Below are 21,676 nucleotides of genomic sequence, written 5' to 3' on the forward strand. Positions count from 1 at the left end.
CTCAAGATGACAAGGTAGATAAGCTAAATGTTTAACATTTTCTATTGTTTATCACATAAAGTTTGAGAATTAGGCTTTTTTTTTTTCTTTTGTGAGACTTTGTATAAATTGCTGGATATACCTCTGTGATTACCACCCATGGAGTCAAAGCCCAGTGGAAAGTTGTAGAACTGTTTGATGGGTTAAGTATCCTCCTTCCAGATAGCTGAGTAATTAGAACAACTAAGACAAGGCCCATATCTTCTCATTGGCAACCTTATAAAATTCCAGGCTCTAAAATCTGAAGACATGCCCATGTGATACAATTTTTCTAAAACTTCTGGGATACACTGTAATGGAAGCCACAGAAATATGGAAATTGCTTGAAGGCTTTTCAGTGTAGTATAGCGGAGTGGTTAGGTGGCTGGGTTCTGGACTCAGGCCCCACCACTTACCATGTGGCTTAGTTTCATTTCTAAAGTAGGAATAATAATTTTGCCTACCCTATAGTTAAATGAGCCAGTAAGTACACAGCCTTTAGAACAGTGCCTGGCATATATAGAATATATGTTTAATAAATGTTTTTCCTAAAAAATTTATCTTTGTTGTTGAAAGTATTACAGATATCTCTTTTTTCCCCCATTGACCACTTCTACCCCACTCCTGCCCACCCCCTCTGCCCTGGTTTTCACAGCACTATTGTCTATGTCAATAGGCTATGCATATATACATATAAGTTATTTGTTAATCTCTTCCCACCCACACCCCCTTCCCTCTGAGATTTGTTAACCTGTTCCATGCTTCCATACCTGTAGGTCTATTTCATTCATCAGTTTATTTTGTTCATCAGTTTATTTTGTTCATTAGATTCCACATATAATTGAGATCATGTGATACTTATCTTTCTCTGACTGGCTTATTTTGCTTAGCATAATAGTCTCCAGGTCCATCCATGCTATCTCAAAGGGTAAGAGCTCCTTATTTTTTACAGCTGCATAGTATTTCATTTTATAAATGTACTACAGCTTTTATATCCATTCATCTACTGATGAGCACTTGGACTATTTCCAGATCTTAACTATTGTAAATGTCACTGCTATGAACATAAGGGTGCATGTATTCTTTCTATTTGTTATTTCAGGATTCTTAGGATAAATTCCTGGAAGTGGGATTACTGGTAAATTTTTAAAAAATTATTATTACTATCACTGTGATCTTTGTTTCTCAGAACCTAACCCACTGTCTGACCTGCAGTAGGCCAGCAAAATGTGAATGAATGAAAGGATAAGACTGGAAATTGGAAAATGGCTAGTGAGGAAGAGAATGGCTGGGGAGGAGAGTAGAGCAGGGAATGGTGTTTTATTTGTAACTTTGTAATAAACCATGCCATCTGTTTTTTTTCTGACTGATACTTGCTTTCATTTTTAACTTTATTCTTTTCTTTATCTCTTACATCCACCAAGTCACCAATTTTATCACTGTTTCTTTTGTCACATCTGATGTATTTGTTTTTTGTTGTCTCATTCCTCAGCAACTGCCCTAATCCAGGCTTTCACCAACTCTCTCATGGGTTACATCACTAACTTCTGAAGTGGTTTTCTTGGCTCACTGCTGTGCCACTGAAGATCTATTCTGTTCACTGACGCAAGATTAATGTTCTTGAAAAAGTATTGTCATCACTTTACCAACATACTTAAGCACCTACAAAGGACTTCTCTTGTGGATGTATTAAATCTTTTCAATGACCTTGTCCTACTCCATCTGTCCAACCTCATGTTCCCTGTGGTGGAGGGGAAGGACTGCTGGACTCTCTTCATAAAGTAATTATGTGGCCTTGGGCAAGACACTCAGACTTTCTGTGCCTCATTATACAACCCTGTAATATATGGATAATAAGAGTAAATATTAAAATATGGACTTCCTGTCAAGATGGCGGCGTAGGGTAAACACGGTATCACGTCCTCCCACAACCAAATCAAAGTTACAACTAAACTACAGAACAACTATCATTCAAAACCACCTGAGATCAAGCTGAATGGAAGTCCTACAACTACAAAATTAAGGAAGCCACATTGAGACTGGCTCCAGCATGGGGAGGCAGCTTGAAAGGCACCAGAGACATATGGGGAAGAACTGAGTTGTTTGGCATTAGGCGAGGGCTGGAGAGGAGCTTTCTCCTGGACAGACATGCTCTCAGAGGCCTTTGTTCCTTTGCAATCAAGACTCAATTACAACAGAAGGGTGTAAAGTTCACACGAGGGGTGCACCTCGAGGGCCCAGCTGGGAGATCAGGGAGACTGTGCCACTGGACCCTACCGGACACCTACTACAACAGGCTGCCCTAGGAAGTGCAGGAGACATAGTTATGTACCTAACACATAGAAACAAACACAGGGAGGCAGCCAAAATGAGAAGACAAAGAAACAGGTTCCAAATGAAAGGACAGAACAAAACCCCAGGAAAAGAACTAAGCAAAATGGAGATAAGCAATCTAACAGATGCAGAGTTCAAAACACTGCTTATAAGGCTGCTCAATGAACTTAGTGAGAACCTTAGTGAACTTACTAAGGGCCTCAAGAGCATAAAAAAGGACCAGTCAGAAAAGAAGGATGCACAGTCAGAAATGAAGGAGACACTAACTGAAATAAAGAATAATTTACACAGATTCAATAGTAGCGTAGGTAAAGCCAAGAAAAAAAACATCAATTTGGAGTATAAGGAAGCAAAAAACACCCAATCAGAACAGCAAAAAGGAAAAAGAATAAAAAAAAAATGAGGATAGTGTAAGGAGCCTTTGGGACAAATTCAAGTGTGTCAACATTTGCATCTTGGGGGTGCCAGAAGGAGAAGAGATTGAAAACCTATTTAAAACAATAATGACAGAAAACTTCCCTAACTTGGTGAAGGAAACAGACATACAAGTCCAGGAAGCACAGAGAGTCCCAAACAAGATGAACCCCAAGAGGCCCACACCAAGACACATCATCATCAAAATGCAAAAGGTTCAAGACAGAGAGAGAATCTTAAAAGCAGCAAGAGAAAAGCAGTTAGTTACCTACAAGGGAGTTCCCATAAGGCTGTCAGCTGATTTCTGAAAAGAAACTATGCAGGCCAGAATGGAGTGGCAAGAAATATTCAGAGTGATGAAAAGCAAGAACCTATAACCAAGATTACTCTACGCTGCATAGCTGTCATTTAGAAACAATGGCCATATAGAGTTTCCCAGACAAGAAAAAGGATTTTTCTTAAAAAATCCTTTAATTATAAGCAAGGCTTTCTTTTAAATCTTGACCAAGACACTGTGCTTTATCCTATTTTAAGGCCTTTGTTGCTCCTGGTTTGGAACATCCTTTTTCTACTTTGTTGCTTGTTCAAATCATTCTGCCTCAACTCCAAACTCTGGCTTAAATGCTATCTCCTTCATGAGGTTTCTCACGATTGGTCTAGTCATGGTTGTCCATTCATTTCATTCCTGTGTACAACCTAGTATTTTATAATATGCTATATTTATGTTCCCAGTGAGATGAGACATTTAATTTCCTTTAGAGAAGGGACTTATACTCTTGCTGTACCTGGTAGGTACTTAACTGTTCTCTGAATGTTTTCATATCATCTCAGTGACTTTTTCCACTTTCTTTTCTTTGTTTTTATTCTCTAAACTCTTTCATATGTTTTGGTAATGGTACTAGTTCAAAATTTAAGGACAGCTCAGTTGAATACAACTCATTTAATTTTCCTTTAAGCAGATTATACTATGTACTTTTTAGATGTGAGAATGGTAAGAACTCTAAGATTCTGCATAGTATACTTAAGATATCTTAAAATATATAAAGATTTATACCTTAGAATATATATGTCTATATAAACATTTAGACTTTCACCTTTTCCTCTTCATTTAAGGTTCCTTTTTTGGTCTTTACTGTATTGAGAATGATCTTGATACTAGTAAACTGCTAAAATATATCTGTACTTCTAAACTTTCAGTTTTTTAATGAGGAGAATTGACTATTTTCGTTGGTTTTCTGGTTAGCTAGCCCATTAGTATGGTGTAATTTAAGGATTACATGTAACGACAGCTTAGCAAGTTTCATTAGCATGTTATAGGTTTTTTCCTCATGATTGAGTTAACTTCATTTTGTAAAAGACAATTGCTCACTATGAACTGTCTGCATTAGGAAGAGAATTTCTGATATAGAACCGAAAATAGAAACATAATGTCCCTTTTGGTTTTTATAAAAAGTAGTAAAGCTGAGCCCAGCCGGTGTGGCTCAGTGGTTGAGCGTCGACCCATGCACCAAGAGGACACCAGTTCAATTCCTGGTCAGGGCACATGCCCAGGTTGTGGGCCAAATCCCCAGCGGGGGGCATGCAGGAGTTGGCCAATCGATGTTCTCTCTCATTGATGTTTCTATCTCTCTCTCCCTCTCCCTTCCTCTCTCTATCAAACCAATAAAGAAAAAAATAAAAATAAAAAAGGGGGGCTCAGCTGGGATTTGAACACAGATCTATTTATCTTCAGAGCTTTTGCTTTAACATAATAAGAAACTCTGACCTGGAATTGTATTTTCCTGTCTTGTGACTTAGAAAATTAACAAGAACATAAGGGATTTTATCTTCTTAGACTGGACAAGCCTTCCTTGTTATCATTGCATTTGCAATAAAAAACAACCAAAACAAACAACAACAACAACAACAACAACAAAAACCCGAACTAATTTGAAAAGAAAAAAATGTCTCTCTTTTTCTTTTTTTTTAACTTTTAAAAATTGTTGATACTATTATAGGTGTCGCCTAAAAATATTTTTCATGCCTGGCCAATGTGGCTCAGTGGTTGAGTGTCAACCCCTGCACCAAGAGATCGCTGGTTCGATTTCTGGTCCGGGCACATGCCCAGGTTGTGGGCCAAATCCCTGGTGGGGGGCATGCAGGAGGTGGCCAATCAATGTTCTCTGGCATCGATGTTTCTATTTCTCTCTCCCTCTCCCTTCCTCTCTCTAAAATCAATAAAGATAATATATATGCATATATATATATATATATATATATATATATATACACATATACATACACACACACACACACACACACACCCCTTTTTTTCATATTGGTTGTTTGGTTGTTTTGGTTAAAATGTGGTGCTAAGGTTAGAAATTGTTAGTCCTAAAGCTAGCAATGAGTGGATATTTATAGAACTGTGAGATGTCTATTTTCTTTTTCTTGACATCTAGAATATAAATGCTACAATCTAAATGTAATCTAGCAGAATTTTTAAAAAAACCAACTATTCAAGGATGAGGTCCCCACAATGTATACTGGGATAACTGTGGTAACAGTCTGTCACACAGCCATCAAGTTGCTCTAAGAGTGAGGATATTTAGAATAATAACTCTGTGCCAGAAACTGTGTTAAGGGCTGTATGTACATTTTCTCATGCAACTCACTTAACAACCCTAAAAGGCAGACACTATTATTAGATCATTTTTACAAAGAAGAAAACTGAAGCGTAGAGTGCTTACATATCGTGCCCAGGGTGAGACAGCTAACGAATTAGTAGCTGAGCCAGAGTTGAAACCAGATCTGTCTTCTCAAGATCCCACACTCTTAACCACTGCCTTTCACTGCCAGATGTTTACTTTGCTGTGTGGTTTTCAAGATTGTTCCAGAAATTACAGTGGTGGGGATAGAACCTTTTTATTATAGCAGGTCTATTTTAGAGTAAGCTTACATTTCCTCTTATAAATGAATTAAAAGGAATTTTTAAGGTAAGTAGATTTGAAGAATGTTCCTTTTTGTTTAACTGATTTTAAAATGTTATTTTCAAAGATGTTCTGCAAATACTTTGTGATGTGGATGTGTTTTGAGGGGAATGGATTTGACTCGGTTAGGGGTGGGTCAGTCACAGTGGTACATTATTTTATGGCAAGTGCTAGTTGGTCTGCTATTCTAGGTTTGAGTAAATATACACAGTCAATTTAAGAACTGAGTAGTGGAAGAGCTAGGGTTTTAGTGGATTCTTTATTGTATCAGGTACCCAGATTTTCTTTTCATTAGTTTGTGGTACTTTTCAGTCTCATTCACCAGTCAAATCTTTACACCCAGGAGTTGTTCCTGTTCAGCGTTCTGGCTCTCTGCTTGAGGTCCGATTTGTTGAACTTGAACCTCCAGATTGCTGATCTTCTCTTACATTTGTGAAAGTTGAGCACAGTAGTTACTTTCAGTTTCTGTCAAACTAGATTTAAAGGATTGTTTCTGAAGGAATGGAAAGTAAAAGTGAAAAGATAATTCATTAAAAATTGCAATGTAGAAAAACAGCAGAATAACATAATCTAAATGACTCTCAGACCGAACTTAATTTGCAATTTTAAAGAAATATTTCTAAATTAATTTATTATTGGCATTGTCTTTCTCTCCTATCCTAATTATGGTTCTTCCAAAGTTTATCCTTAAACAGAGATGCTTTTAATTTTTACGGTGTGGAAATTATTCTGTGGAGACAGAAAACTGAGAGATCTGTGACGAGTCACATAACTGTCATATGTAGATAATCATTTGGACTTTCAAAACAGTAGGTTGCAACATATTACCAGAGGTTGTTGAGTCTGAAGCTTTACTTCCAGAGTCTGGAGAGTTTGCTGCAGCTCAGCTGTCTTACTCTGCTACAGGTCTTGTCATGGAAGCCAGAACTTACCCATTCAGTTCTCTACTCTGAAGTATTAGAGTGAAGTAAAAATATAAACACCACCTGTTAGCTTTTTTGAGCTCTGCTTAATATTGGATGATTTTTTTGGGTGATGATAGGTCTATCTTTTCATTAAATCAGCGCTCAGCCTTTCTGTGGCTTTGTTCTGCCAAGACCTCTATCACCCCCTCACCTGGTTCAGCAAGGCAGTGAGCTCTACTCCCAGGCCACCTTGATTTCTACATTAACTTCAACGTGAGATACCTTATTATCACCTTTCATTTCCTGATCTAAAATAAAATAATTTAAAGTGTCACAGGTTGCTTTGTTTTTGCATCTGGAATGTGATAATTTAAAAAGAGTTGAATAGGCACTTCTCCAAAGAGGACATGTAGATGGCAAATACACATATGCAAAAATGCTCAAGGTCACTATTATCAGAGAGATGCAAATAAAAACTACAATGAGGTATCACCTCACACCTGTTAGAATGGCTACTATCAATAAATCAATAACCAACAAGTACTGGTGAGGATGTGGAGAAAAGGGGACCCTTGTGCACTGTTGGTGGGAATACAGACTGGTGCAGCCACTGTGGGTAACAGTATCGAGTTTCCTCAAAATTAAAAGTGGAACTGCCTTTTGACCCAGTGATCCCACTTCTGGGAATATTCCTAAGAATCCCAAAACACTAATCAGAAAGAATATATGCACCCCTATGTTTATAGCAGCGTTATTTACAATAGCCAGGATCTGGAAACAGCCCAAGTGCCATCCGCAGATGAGTGGATAAAAAAGCTGTGGTACATATACACAATGGAATACTACAAATGTGGCTGTAAAAAAGAAGGAACTTTTACTTTTTGCAACAGCGTGGATGGACCTGGAGAGTATTATGCTAAATGAGATAAGCTGGAGAAAGACAAATACCATATGATCTCACTAATATGTGGAATCTAATGAATAAAATTAACTGATGAACAAAATGGAACCAGAAGCATAGACACATGGGGCAGGCTGGCCGGTGCCTGAGGGGATAGGGTTGGGGGTGACTGGATAAAGAAAGTGAAGGAATTAGCTAAAGAATATATTTGCATACCCCCATGGGCATGGACAATAGTTTGGTGAAGACCAAGGGAGGGGAAATCAAGGGTGGTTGGAGGTTGGCAAAGGGCAGGGAAAAGGGAGACACCTGCAATTATGTCAACATTAAAAAAATTGTTTTTAAAAAAATCCTCACCCAAGGATATTTTTCTATTTATCTTCAGATAGAATGGGAGGGAGGGAAAGAGAGAGAGAGAGACAAACATCGACATGGGACGGACGCATCAACTGGTTGCCTCCCACATGACCCCGACTAGGACTGTAAAGGACAAACACATGACCTTGCCCCCTGGATTTTAATGGAATGGCAAGAACTATCTGCTAATAGATAACCACTGCATTGTATAGATAACCATTGCTTTGTGTACACAGAAACTGATTGTTCCCTCAGGCATAACAGCTAACTGCAAATATCTGTTTCTGTGCTTGCTTGCTAGCATACCCTTAACCCAAATTCCTTAACAAGGGCTAAGACAACTATATAAGCAACCCTCCCCCTGAGCTCGGGGGTGCTCTCTCCTCTGAGTAGGATGGGACAGTCGCTGCACGGCTAATAAAGCTCTCTTAATTTGAACCCAGTTCGGAGTCTGAGTCTGGTCTGTCTCGTTGGTCTACAACAGGACAAACTGCAACCAAGGTATGTGCCCTTGACTGGAATCGAACCTGTGACTCATTGGTCCGCAGGCCAATGCTCTAACCACTGAGAAACCGGCCAGAGCAACATTAAAATTTTTTAATGGAAAATTTAAAAAGATTTAGAAAGCTAAACCTCACCCTGGCTGGTTTGGCTCAGCGGTTGGAGCGTCAGCCTGTGGTCCAGAGAGACCTGGGTTCAGTTCCCGCCAAGGGCATGTACCTCGGTTGCAGTTTGTACCCGGCCCTAGTTGGTCGTGTGGGTGGCAGCCACTCGATGTGTCCCTTTTATGTTGATGTTTCTCTCTCTCTCTTCCTCTCTCTCCCTCCCACTCTATCTGAACGAAAAATGGAAAAATGTCCTTGGGTGAGGATTAAAAATAAATAAATAAATAAAATAAAAAGCTAAATCTGGAAATGTAGTTTTTAGAAATCATTTTAAAGGTTATAAAACATTTCTGGGACATTACAAAATAGTGTTACTAGATTTAGCAAATAAAAATACAGAGCCCCCAAGTAAATTTGAATTTCAGACGAACAATGCCTTTATAGTTTGTGCTATGCAATATTTGGGGTATATTTGTGCTAAAATATTATTCATTGTTTATCTGAAATTCCAATTTAACTGAGTGTCTTGTATTTTATCAGGCAAACCTATTGTAAACATATTTAGGGCCACCATAATATAAGATCATGTTTTTATTTTTATATTTTACAAAGTGTTTTAATATAAGTGATTTATTTTATCTTTACTCTCGCCCCGAGAAGTAAGTTTTTCTGGGAGGTGGAGAAAAGGGAGTAATGAGAGTTGTTATTTTTTTAATTAGCAAAATATTGAGACTCAGAGAGTAGCAACTCATCAAAGCATGAATCTGAATCCAAGGGTTTTGACTGTTAGTCCATCACTCTTTCTTAACATTTGAGACATTTGCAAAATACAAAGAAGCACTAAGAATTAAGATTCAGAAAGGTGAAAATAATAATGTAAGAAATATCATATTCCCACCCAGCATAGTCAAACCTTACTTTTCATATTGCTTCCGGCTGAGTGTTTTTTCCAGCACTGCAGTGCATTACAATGCTTCTCTTAGGAAGTAAGTTAGTGAGACCTCTCCCATGAACCAGGCCCCAGGCCCCTGTTGGCCATTGCTGAGATTAGAGGAGTAGGTAGAGGGAGAGAGATGTGAAAAACTTTATAGATATGTTGACTTTATAGTCTGTATTACTTTACCAGTGTTTTATGAAACAAGTATCTCATAATGATATCCACCACCACCATATCTTCACTAGTGCTGACATACTGAAACTTTTTTTCTTTTTATTGCTCACCCAAGGAGGATATGTCTTTATTGATTTTTGAGAGAGAGAGAGAGAGAGAGAAAGAGAGAGAAACATCGATGCGAGAGAGAAGTATTGATCGGTTGCCTCCTGTATGCCCTCCAACTGGGGATCGAACCCGAAACCTTTTGATGTACTGGACAATGTTCCAACTAACTGAGCCCCCTGGCCAAGGCCATACTGAAACTTTTGCTTAACATTTCATGAAGTTCCTACTTTTTTACTAAAAAAAATGCTTTTATTGAATTTTTAGAGAAAAAATGAGAGAGAGAGAGAGAGAGAGAGAAACATTGATGTGAGAGATACATCAATTGGCTGCCTCCTGCACGCCCCCTACTGGGGATCGAACCCACAACCCGGGCATGTGCCCTGACTGGGAATCTAACCAGGACCTCTCAGTCCATGGGACGATGCTCAACCCACTGAGCCACACTGGGTGGCAAGTTCCTAACTCTTCATGATTCTTTTTTTTTTTTTTTTTGTTTAGATAGAGTGGGAGGGAGAGAGAGGAACAGAGAGAGAGAGAGAGAAACATCGATGTGAAAGAGACACATCGAGTGGCTGCCACCCGCAGGACCAACCAGGGCTGGGGACAAACTGCAACCGAGGTACGCGCCCTTAGCGGGAACCGAACCTGGGTCTCTCAGGACCGCAGGCCGACGCTCTAACCGCTGAACCAAACCGGCCAGGGCCTCTTCATGATTCTTTTTGCGTTTAGTCAGCTCCTCCATCAGGCTCTCCAGTTGCAATGCTAGGTCAAGGTTGTTCAGTGACAACCCATCCAAGACTTCTCAGGCTGATGCTATGAACCTCAATACTCTGATAAAGGGAAACTTAACTGTGGTATCTGAATAAAGCACAATTATTAGAACAAATACAACTTAGATGGTAATGGAACTCCCCTCATCCAATGATAATGAAACACCCCACATAGTGGAGGTTAAAGAGCACAGTTCTGGAGTGTAAAGACCTGGGTTTGAATTGCACCTCTTCTACTTTTAACTGTCACCTTGGGCAAATCTCTTCTCTAAACCTTACTTTCCTCATTGTTAAAATGGGATTATTGTGAGGATTATATAAGTTAATATGTGCACAAGTGCTTAGCACAGTACCCAGGATATCATCAGTATCCAGCAGATGGTATGTATACGGTATTAGTAAAGTTATAAAAGAATGAAAATCTACCCTCTGTTCTTTGACCAGGAAAGGAACTGAATTCTTTTCTTTTAAAGTATAGTACTGGGAGCTTTCTGCAGTTCTATAAAAACGAGTCTCTGACCTATGATTTGCGAGTCATATGCTATATGTCAAAGAGCGGCGAGTTTTCAGCTAGCTAGCCTATGACTGTTGTTTATTATAATCTAAGTGTTTTTTTATTTATTTAAAAATTTTTTCCTTTATTGATTTTAGAGAGAGAGGAAGGGAGAGGGAGAGAGAGATAGAAACATCGATGAGAGAATATCAATTGGCCGCCTCTTGCATGCCCCCAAATGGGAATCGGGCCACAACCTGGGCAGATGTCCTGATTGGGAGTCAAACCGGTGCCTGGGTCGATGCTCAACCACTGAGCCACACTGGCAAGGCTATAATCTAAGTGTTTAAAAGAGATTGTTGATGTTCGGCTGTTCAATAATATGAAAAAATGATATTGTAATTTTTTTAGTAATTGTTTGTTACATTTAATTGATATGAACGGGGAAAATACAGGGTGGGGCAAAAGTAAGTTCACAGTTTGTATGGAAAATAATACAATAATTAATAAATAAGAATACAAGAATAAATTCTGTTTCGCATACTCACAACTGTAAGCCTACTTTTGCTCCACCCTGTGTTTTGACAGTTCTTGACATGATTTGCGACTTAACTTGAAGTCTTCCACAATGAGCCTAGAACTGTTGATCTCAAGTAGACTATTGGCATTTTTCAAAGTAATGTTTGAATTGACCTTTGAGAGAGGAAAAAGAATCATATCATTCAACAAAATATATTAGGTATTATTAGGTCCAGATTATATACTTCATAGATTTTAATAATTATAAGTGTTTGCCAATCATAACTATGTTTGTATAAACTAGATAACCAATAAATTCAAATTTTTCTGCAAATGTTATGGAGTTTTTTAGCTAAATTTATTTTTTTTAGAACCTCTGAAATACAGAAAAATAAGTCAAATGCTCCTTTCAAATGAGTTTAAGCCATTTATATTAATTTTTATGCTTATCATATATTTTTCTTTTTGAATTAAATGCATTAATTTATATGATATATAATGTATGTTACCCAGGGAAAAAAGTTTTGTTTTTTTTTTAATGTAAGACAACTTACCCGAGTTTTTAGGTCTTCAATCATGGTATAACATTTGCTATAGTCTTGAACTTGACCATTGATGTTTCCTTTCCCAAAATTCTCATACCATCTTTTTATTTTGACTTCAGGGTCAGCGTTGACATCTTCCAGGTGATGCACCTTGTCAAGGTAGGAGGCTCTGCACTTGTTCACCTTCTTCGTGTTTTCCCTCTCATTACTTGAAAGAAGGCCTTCGCCAACAAAGCCGCCTGCGTTTACAAGGCCCCCAGCGGTCCAGCACTCATGCTCCTCCACTCTGTGCCAGCACCGACCCATCCCAACACCACAAACTCCACCAGAGGCCCCTGCACTCTCCGAGCCCTCTGCAAGCTTCACCTTGAGGCCTTACCAGACCCACAGTCACTTCTAGCACCACTGTGCTGCTAAACCCTGGAGGAACAAGCCAGGTGACCCAGTGCCGCAAAGGTCTGAGGGCCAAGTATAGCCTCGAAGTCTGTGAACTATGAAGACCGTTGTAGCGCTGTTTACGTATGTACCACTGTACTATGACATCATCTTTAATAAGCAGTGTTTAAAAAAAGTGTGTGTGTATATATATATGAAATTTTTTTTTTATCCTCACCCGAGGACATTTTTCCATTTTATTTTCAGAAAGAGTGAGAGGGAGAGAAAGGAAGAGAGAGAGAGAGAGAAAGAGAGAGAGAGAGAGAGAGAGAGAGAGAGAAAGAAACATCGACGTGAAAGGGACACATCGAGTGGCTGCCTCCTGCACCACCCAACCAGGGCCGGGGACAAACTGCAACCGAGGTACGTGCCCTTAGTGGGAACCGCACCCGGGTCTCTGGACCACAGGCTGACGCTCTAACCGCTGAGCCAAACCGGCCAGGGCTATATTCAGTGTGAGTGCAGAGAGAGAGTCACGCTTTGTGGAGTCACGCTTTCCTATTGGTTTCATTGCTTCGGTTCTCGAACAATTCGGTTCTCGACCGTCCTCCTGGAACGAATTATGTTCGAGAACCGAGGTATCACTGTATATTTTTTGATCAACTTAATCTCTCTACCCCTTAGTTTAGTGATTGTTGAGCCCATATGCTAAAGTGATGCCTACTCAGGGTATTGGTTATGTATGATAGAAAACTATGTGTGATCAGGGGAAAACAGACAAAACCATTATTTCATGACTATCTTTTGAACCATGATGAATCATCATTTTTCAAAGCACGATGGGTATTCCTCTAACAGACAATCTTTGTCTTCTTCTGACGCTGTGTTTATATCATTCTCCTGCTGTTGACCTCAGCTCAGTTCTCTCTCCTTCCATGCAGCTTTCAAGCCAACTACCAGTCCCTTCCCAGGGAGTCTGTGTGGAGTGGTGCATGCCCTTGGGAGTTCAACAGGTGTGTGGGGTCCTGGCTTACTGTTTTCCAGCTTGGATACAAATTACTTATCTTCTCTCGGTTTCCTGATCTGTAGGACTTCCAAAATATGCTGGGGAAATGAATGAGAAGTAAGTAGTAGTGCCTAGCACATAGTAGGCACTCAGTAAATGCTCTTTCTCTCCCTTTCCCTCTTCTCCCATTTTAACCAATAGAGATCTCTAAAACTCATAACCCTAGATTTCTTCTTTTTTTTTTTTTTTACTTTTTAATTGAATTTATTGGGGTGACATTGGTTAATAAAATTGTATAAGTTTCAGGCATACAATTCTATAATACATCATCTGTATATTGTATTATGTGTTTACTTCCTCAAGTCAAGTCTTATTTCATCACCATTTATCCCCACTGTACCCTATTCTCCCTGCTCCCACCCTCTTTTCCTCTGTAACCCTAGATTTTTGACAATTGTCGTTCACACTTCTGGGTCAGAGTTCCTCCTCAGCTCAGCATTTGAGCATGCACTGGTTCAGGTTATCCCATCCCAAACTGGACAGAGTGCCCTGGGACAAAATTGTAGCATTGTTAAAGTTTCTCTCTGGCATCTCTACTCGCTTCTTTCTTAATACTTGCTTTTTCAGGTTGAAATCTCTCTCTGCCCTTCACCCGAAGCCATGGGCTTTCTTGTATTTTAGCCTATTTTTTTCTTCTACGGAAAAGATATGACATTGTTCATTTATGCTAATAGAAATACACCTTATTTACTGCGTTGTTCCAGGCACGCAAGCGTTTGCATTTTGAACTTTTTCTTCAATTGTGAAATGGGAGGTTGTTCCTTGTGATAGGAATTTCAGTTCTTAGTAAGGAGAAGAGATACTATTTTGGGCAGGAGTCTGTTGAAATCCCAGTCGCTCCCTTAAAAGGTCATTCTTAAACAAAAATGTGATACAACCTTTCAGAATGCACCACTTGTTTTGTTCTTACTGTATACACAGATAGCCTCCTGTTCCCACGCGCATTTCTCAGAGTCCTGTTCCTGGAGCCCGCTCTGAGTTTCAGGAAGTCAGCTCCTCTTTAGATGCGCACTCTGCCACTTCTTCCTCTTTTTAATCTACTGGTCCATCCTAAGAATCCAAATGCCTGCAAGCGGGAGCTCCGTGCCACCCCACTCCCTGTGCCACGATCACCTCCTCGGTCTGCCGCATGCCCTCTCCACAGCACGGGGCTGGTCTGCCTCTTCTCCGCCAGCTTCCCAGGCTCCCAGGCCCGTGACTGGGTACACGCAGGTGCACAGAATGGAGGGTGCAAATGCGCGGAAAGATAGAACAGTAGTTTTCATCATAGATGCTGCTTATTAATGTCCACACTAGTTATAGTTAGATTCAGGACAATTCTTTTTTTAAAAAAATTATATATAAATATAAAATTCAGTAGCAGAGAGGAAGAAGAGAATTAAACTTGCATGGATCAGGAAAGCTGTCAATGAAAGCACTAAGACAGCTGCTTGAAAACTAATAAAAGGAGAAAAGAGAAACTAGCAATCACTTGCCTACACACATGTAGGAGTAATCTAATTCAGCACACCTGCACTGGATGCCGACCCTACAGACCAGGTGGCCCTCCGCAGCCACTTCCTGCCTTTCTCCATCCTGTTTTCTGCTCCAGGAGGCGCCCTTGCCCTCTGGCTTTCATTATGCCCAGTGGGGACCCAATCAGGAAACTGGAGGGAGGGTAACGAGTTTGGCATGTTTGTTCCCCTGGCCTCCTCTACAGGTTGGCTGTGCCCTCTCATTAAGAGCCACAGCTCCCTTCACAGTGGCCCTCTGTGTGACCTTCCCTTTCTTCGTCACCTTCCTTTGTCTCTTTGGATACGGGGGTAATCATAGCTACCCCTGGTGGTCTCCTTATATCGCGCCCTGCCTTTGTAAATAGTGCTTTTATTAAAATCGCCTTGATTTTTCCTAATTTGAATGTGCCCATATGGTCGGCTTGTATAAAGTCCTTAGCCTCCGGGAGGTTAATAGGAAAATGAATAATTGCAATGCTGTGAAATAAAGGTTAATAAATGCTTATTAAAGTGTAAGATCTTGGAGGGTAGAGACCACACGTTCTTCATGTTTCTTTCTTGACACTTAACCTAGTTATGAAGCGGGTGCCTTTTGTTGTGGAATGGAAGAGGGGTGTATAAAGGGTGGGGGAATGGAGGGTGGCGTTGAGCAGCTGTCCCAGGAAGATCCAGGTGGCCTTCACAGGGGAGCTAATTAGGCCACCAGAAACAGACTGGCTGCATTTAATCAAGGAATTTACTGGAAGAATAGCAACAGCTTCTAGAATCCAAGGAAAGCAGGAGAACAGGGCTTGGAAGACAGTAGACAGGAGCTGGGGCGTTCTGGAGGGCTAGTTTGCAGAACCTAGCTGAAGCCATGCATTCAGTACACGTGGGGCATCCTTATGGACAGCCTTTGGCTTCCGTTCCTTCAAGGTGTATCGATACAGGTTTCACAGGACAGAAAACATCTCTGGAGCCATGTAATAATCACTGCATGAAAACTTTCTGGGCTTCTTCTTTCCAGTTTTCCTCTCAGAAACCCTGCTCACTACTGCAGGTAAGGTAGGAAGAAACAGCATCTCAGGTGGGGTCTGATCCTCTGTGGCAGCCTGTGGCTTGGGACTACAGAAGCCTGTCACCCCTTTCCTCACCTCCTCACTAGGTGAGGGGCAGGGTGGTGGGGGCAGTGGGTGGGAACAATGGTTAGGTGACAGGAGTCAGCTGGAGTTAAGTGACAGTGGAAGATGAGCTTCCCCCCAAATAGCCAGGCCTGTGTGCAGAGGTGAGGCTGCTTTTGCTGAGAGTTTGGGAGTGGTGTTGCCCCCGTCTCTGGGGAGGAGTAGAAGAACCAGTACCTACCAAGTTCCCATTACCGAGTTTGATCTTTGTTTTGCTGCCCTTCCTCTCTGCAGCTTTCTTCCCCCCCCCCCATCCTGCTCTCTGAAGTTGCTCCCTAGGACCCTAAAGCCACATCCCAGATTAGTGTGTCCTCCCCGAGGATCTCCATTTCTCTTCTCCTTCCCTTCTGAAACTTTCCAGTCTGTGGGAACCGGTATTGGGAGGATAACCATCTGGTTAGTCTAATGCAGTCTAAGGTGTGACTTACTGATAAAGGTGGGTAAGGGTGGAGAGAGTCACTGAAACTGTTTACATTAAACAACAACAACAAAAAAGGTAACTTTAACCTAAGTGGACTTTCCAGCACTGTGATGATAGAACATTTTGGAGAAAGGGTTATTTTTGGTATTCTTTCAGTTAATACAACTTGACTATTAGATTAGCTGCATTAGGAAAGAGGGTAATAAGGGTTCTTTTTTTGGGGGGGGGGTCTCTAGGTCTTTCTCCCCCACCTTTTGGATGGAAGGGGCAGTACCTTTGCTTTGGTTCCCCCATTTTTGTACAGTGGTTACTCACTGAATATATATTATGTACCACACGTTTTTGGGGGTCCTGAAGATGCAAAAATGAGTAAGTAAGATGTGGTCCTTGCTTTCAAGAAAGTCCTATCTTTGGGGGCAGAGGGTAGGGGCTAAGATATAAATAATTACAAAATAAGGTAAGGAATTTAATAATAAAGGTTTATATAAAACGTATGAAACACCAACAAGGAGAAACCAGTCTCTAGAGGATGTAGGGAAATGCCTTTGAACAGTGTCTTGAAAAACAAGTCGGGGAAAAAATTCTAGGCAGAGGGACCAGCCTGTGTGAAGGAGGTACAAACACGCATGGTATATTTTAAGAATTGTGAAAAGTTTGCTTTGGCTGGGGTGTAATGTCTGTATGAGTGAGTGCCAAGAGATAAGATTGGAAAAGTAGGTTGAGGCCAGATAAGGAAGGACCTTCAATAACATTCTAAGGAATTTGGACTTGTTCCCATAGTCAGGGGTGGACCATTTAAGGCAAGAGATTTCCAGTTTTGGACTTTGGGAAGTGCCATTAACTAATATGGGAATGTGAAGGAGGAGCAGGTTTTGTGGGAAAGAGAGTGAGTGCAGGATAGGGAAGGTCGGGGATGAAGCACCTGTCAACATTCAGGTGTAGAGGTATTCCACAGGCAGTTGCAATGTGGGTCTGGGATTTAGAAATCGTGTGTAGGTTTGGAAGTTACTGGCAAAGAGCAACTGTGGAACTGGATGAGAAAACAGTAGAGATGAGGACCAAGGATAAAACCTCAAGGAACTGTAACATTTAAGGAGAAACAAAAGAGATTGAAAGGCAACACTCGAAGGAAAAAGAGAGAACCAGGAGACAGATGTCTCAAAAAAAGCTAAGGGGGTGGAAAGTTTCAAGATGGAATGGTCAGCAGTGTCAGAAATATCAGCCAACAGTTCAGAGATGTCAAGTAAGAGGACTTCCAGTGGGCTGTTTTGGGTTCTGAAAAGACCATTAAGTACTGGGGAATGAATTCGCTCAAAGTTACTAAATAAAATACACACATACTCTCAGTCTTTATAGTTTGTGGACCATATAACATGACCATTTGCACAAGTTAAAGGACAACTTTAATTTTCTTTAAAAGGGAAACTGATATCGAATTTTTTTTTACTTTATTTATTTTTAATTCTCACCTGAGGACATTTTTTTTTGCATTTATCTTGAGATAGAGTGGGAAGGAGACAGGGAGGAAGAGAGAGAAAGAAACATCGACTGGTTGCCATCCACAGGACCCCAACCAGGACTAGGGACAAACTGCAACCGAGGTATGTGCTTTTAGCGGGAACCAAACCCAGGACTCTCTGGTCCACAGGCCGACGTTCTAACCACTGAGCAAAAACGGCCAGGGCTGATATAGGAATTTAGGAGAGAGCTTACGACTAAGGATTATCCATATTGAGGTGATAGATGAAGCCTTGAGAACATTAGTTTTTTTAAGGAAGAGAAGGCAAAAGGTTAAGACCGAATGGTGAGGAAATCTCAAAGTTAGGCTTAATACCGAGGAAAAGTAAGTACCCAGTAAAGGGAGTGAACGAGGAAAGATCTGGAAAGCTGGAAAAGTCTCAGGAATTCACAACATGGATTTAAGCATGGATGATTCACCCGGCAGAGTTTCCAGAACCTCCCAGAGATCCTTCCGGGTCTTGAGTTTCAAATTCTGCAGAGAGATCAGGGAGAAAGAGGGTTGGAAAAATGTCCACCATATTGACCCAAATTCCTTGGAGATCTGAAAGCAAGAATTTTCTGGACAGTTCAGGGCACAGAAGCCAAACTGTGTGTCATGAGGGAAGGGAAGGATGGAGGTGGAATGGCGCCACCTGTGTCTTGGAGGGCTGCAGCGTTCCGACTGGGCAGAAAAGACAAAAGAAGGGTGGAGCGAAGACAAGACTGCTGGAAGGAACTTCTGGGAAATACACAAAAGGAGACCACTCAGGGAACCAAGTGATACAGCACTGAGGTACCTGGAGGGAAAGAGTCCTCAGAAATAATGGTGATCCCCGCATCATTGAAGCCTCCGTGACATAGGAAACCACTTGCTGAATGATTAATTTAAACGTAATTATAGGGAACTCATCATAAAGAACAGGCTACGTGGTATCATTGAAAAATGATGGAAAAATTCCACAGTGTGGTGAATGTGCATTGAGTCTGGAAGGTGTGTATCATTCTCCTTTGTGCTTTAAAAATAATAGACTTCATTTTTATGTACAGGGGACCGAGGGGCCGCCCTCTGATATTTGAAAGAAGCCGAGTTGTAAATGTGGATGTGACAGTGAGGGATCCCCATGAACTTGGGAGAAAAGGATATATGGTTGTCTTCCTAACTGACCGGATAAAACCAACATATAATCTGTCTCCCGGGGCCAACAACTGGGTAAGGAGTATGGGCAGCAGGGAATATCAAAAGGGAGATTCAGGGAAGTGGCCTTTGGTTCTTAGGGAGAGATTCTGAATGTGGGCACGGGAACAATCCAGCCACCAGAGAGGAGTGGTCTAGCGTGGGGCGAAGGTGTTTCACCCGGCCTCAGTAGGGTCTGAGGAAATGTCTCTCAGCTCTCTTAACTTCTGCTCAAATTCTGAAGCTTCTGGGTCCCTAATTCATCCTACCAAGTACACCCATAGACAAATGAGTGATTGGGAAAGAGGTCTTGAACACCTGGAAAGAAAGGTTCCTTATTGCTAATAAACTGGCATTCTAATCTAGACGTTAGTATTATAGGAATACAATGATTTCAAGTCTGCCATCAAGCGTCAGGTCACCTCTGTCTGGTATACTGGTAAAGTCCAGTTTCTGGACACGAAAGGCTGAGAGGAACGAATCGACAAGGCAAGTTTTTCACAGTAATTCTAATTCATATGAAAAATAGTATCTATTTATATTGATAATCAGTCTTTGAGCTGCCTTCTGTCTGCCTCATTCTGTATTCCTATGCCCTCCATTTGTGGTTTTAGGAATAATATTAAGCATTACTTTCAACAGTCAGTTAAAAAAAAAAAAAAATGGAACTTTAAACATCTCTGTAAAAACTGATGATGAGCCCTGGCCGGTTTGGCTCAGCGGTTAGAGCATCTGCCTGCGGTCCGGAGAGACCCGGGTTCGATTCCAGCTAAGGGCATGTACCTCGGTTGCAGTTTGTCCCCGGCCCTGGTTGGTTGTGCGGGTGGCAGCCACTCGATGTGTCCCTTTCACATCGATGTTTCTGTCTCTCTCTCTCTTTCTCTCTCTCCCTCCCGCTCTATCTGTGCAAAAAATGGAAAAATGTCCTCGGGTGAGGATTAAAAAACAAACAAACTGATGATGAAAAACAGGAAGAGTTTTAGGAGATGTGCAGGGGAGAGCTGACAAGCCCAGAGCCTTGCTGCCACTCTCCTCTCCGTATTCAGGGCAGACACCGCTGACCCATCACGACACTTCTTGCCGAGGCCAGACTGGCTGTGGGACTCCCACTGACAACATGAATCCGGGAAGCCGGAACCAGCTGCCTAGATCGGATCCATGCGAGCTAAAGCTCTCTGCCCTTTCTAGTTTAGATGGGTTGTTGGGGGTTCGGGTCCTCAAAATTACAGAATTCAGCTGGAAAGGACCTAGAGGATGGTCTGTCTTTTAGGTTCGATGTCATGGGGAAAGCGAATAGGCTCTTTGAACAAGAGTCTCTGGGTATTCCGACAGAAATGATACCAGACTAGAGAAATTGACAGAAATGATCGGAATGCAATAGTCTAGACCACCAACACGTTCACTGTGTCATGGTGGCAACCAGCACAGAATTTTCAAGGGACATGAAAAGTCAATTCCAGGCTCTTAGGTTCGAACCTCGTTAGTGGCCACATGGCTAAACGTACCAAGAAGGTCGGAATCGTCGGTAAACACGGAACCCGTTATGGCGCCTCCCTCAGGAAAATGGTGAAGAAAATCGAGATCAGCCAGCATGCCAAGCACACTTGCTCCTTCTGTGGCAAAACCAAGATGAAGAGACGGGTGGTGGGGACCTGGCACTGTGGTTCCTGCGTGAAGACAGTCGCGGGTGGCGCCTGGACCTACAACACCACTTCTGCCGTCACTGTCAAGTCTGCCATCAGAAGACTGAAGGAACTGAAAGACCAGTAGAAGCTCCACAGTTTGAAACCTTGCCAACCTATAATAAATGGGTTAATTTATATAACAACAACAACAAAGTCAATTCCAGGTTTTAAATCCTAGGTCTGCCTCTTACTGAGTGTGTGATAACCTTTTAACCACTTAACCTCTATGAGCCTTCGCATCCTTACATGAGAAATAATACTTAATTCACGAATTTGAGACTGCCAATTTATATAACACACACAAAGTGTTTGCAAATGGTAGGTACCCACAAATGTTAGTTCTCTTCTTTCTTTTGTTAAAAATATTCAAAACCCAACAGAACTCCATTATCTCCAAGTATCTCCAGTATCTACTTGAATATTTCTAGTGAAGGGAAGCCCATTGTCTTTCTATTTTTGAGCTACTCTAATTACTAAAAAGTTTGTCTTTATATTGAACTGAAATGTGCCACACAGAATATAGCTTGCGTTCTGCCACATAGAACTTAGAAGTTTTGGATCTTTGAAAAGGGTTACTCTATCCTCCTAGATCTTTTTTTTTTTTTTTTAATCCTCACCCGAGGACATTTTTCCATTTTTTGTTCAGGTAGAGTAGGAGAGAGAGAGAGGAACAGAGAGAGAGAGAGAGAGAAACATTGATGTGAAAGGGACACATCGAGTGGCTGCCACCCGCAGGACTGACCAGAGCCGGGG

General features: G+C 41.2%; 1 protein-coding gene across 1 annotated transcript; it reads left to right on the forward strand.

Moving 5' to 3' along the window:
- Positions 1–20,711: 20,711 nt before the first annotated feature.
- On the forward strand, positions 20,712–21,060 carry LOC118634700 (60S ribosomal protein L37a-like). Its single transcript, XM_036269407.1, has one exon. It carries the CDS (start codon positions 20,730–20,732, stop codon positions 21,006–21,008), a length of 279 nt encoding a protein of 92 aa, XP_036125300.1. The 5' UTR covers positions 20,712–20,729; the 3' UTR covers positions 21,009–21,060.
- The last annotated feature ends 616 nt before the right edge of the window (positions 21,061–21,676 follow it).

This window comes from Molossus molossus, unplaced genomic scaffold (genome assembly GCF_014108415.1).
Source record: "Molossus molossus isolate mMolMol1 unplaced genomic scaffold, mMolMol1.p scaffold_m16_p_19, whole genome shotgun sequence".
Lineage (NCBI taxonomy): Eukaryota > Metazoa > Chordata > Mammalia > Chiroptera > Molossidae > Molossus > Molossus molossus.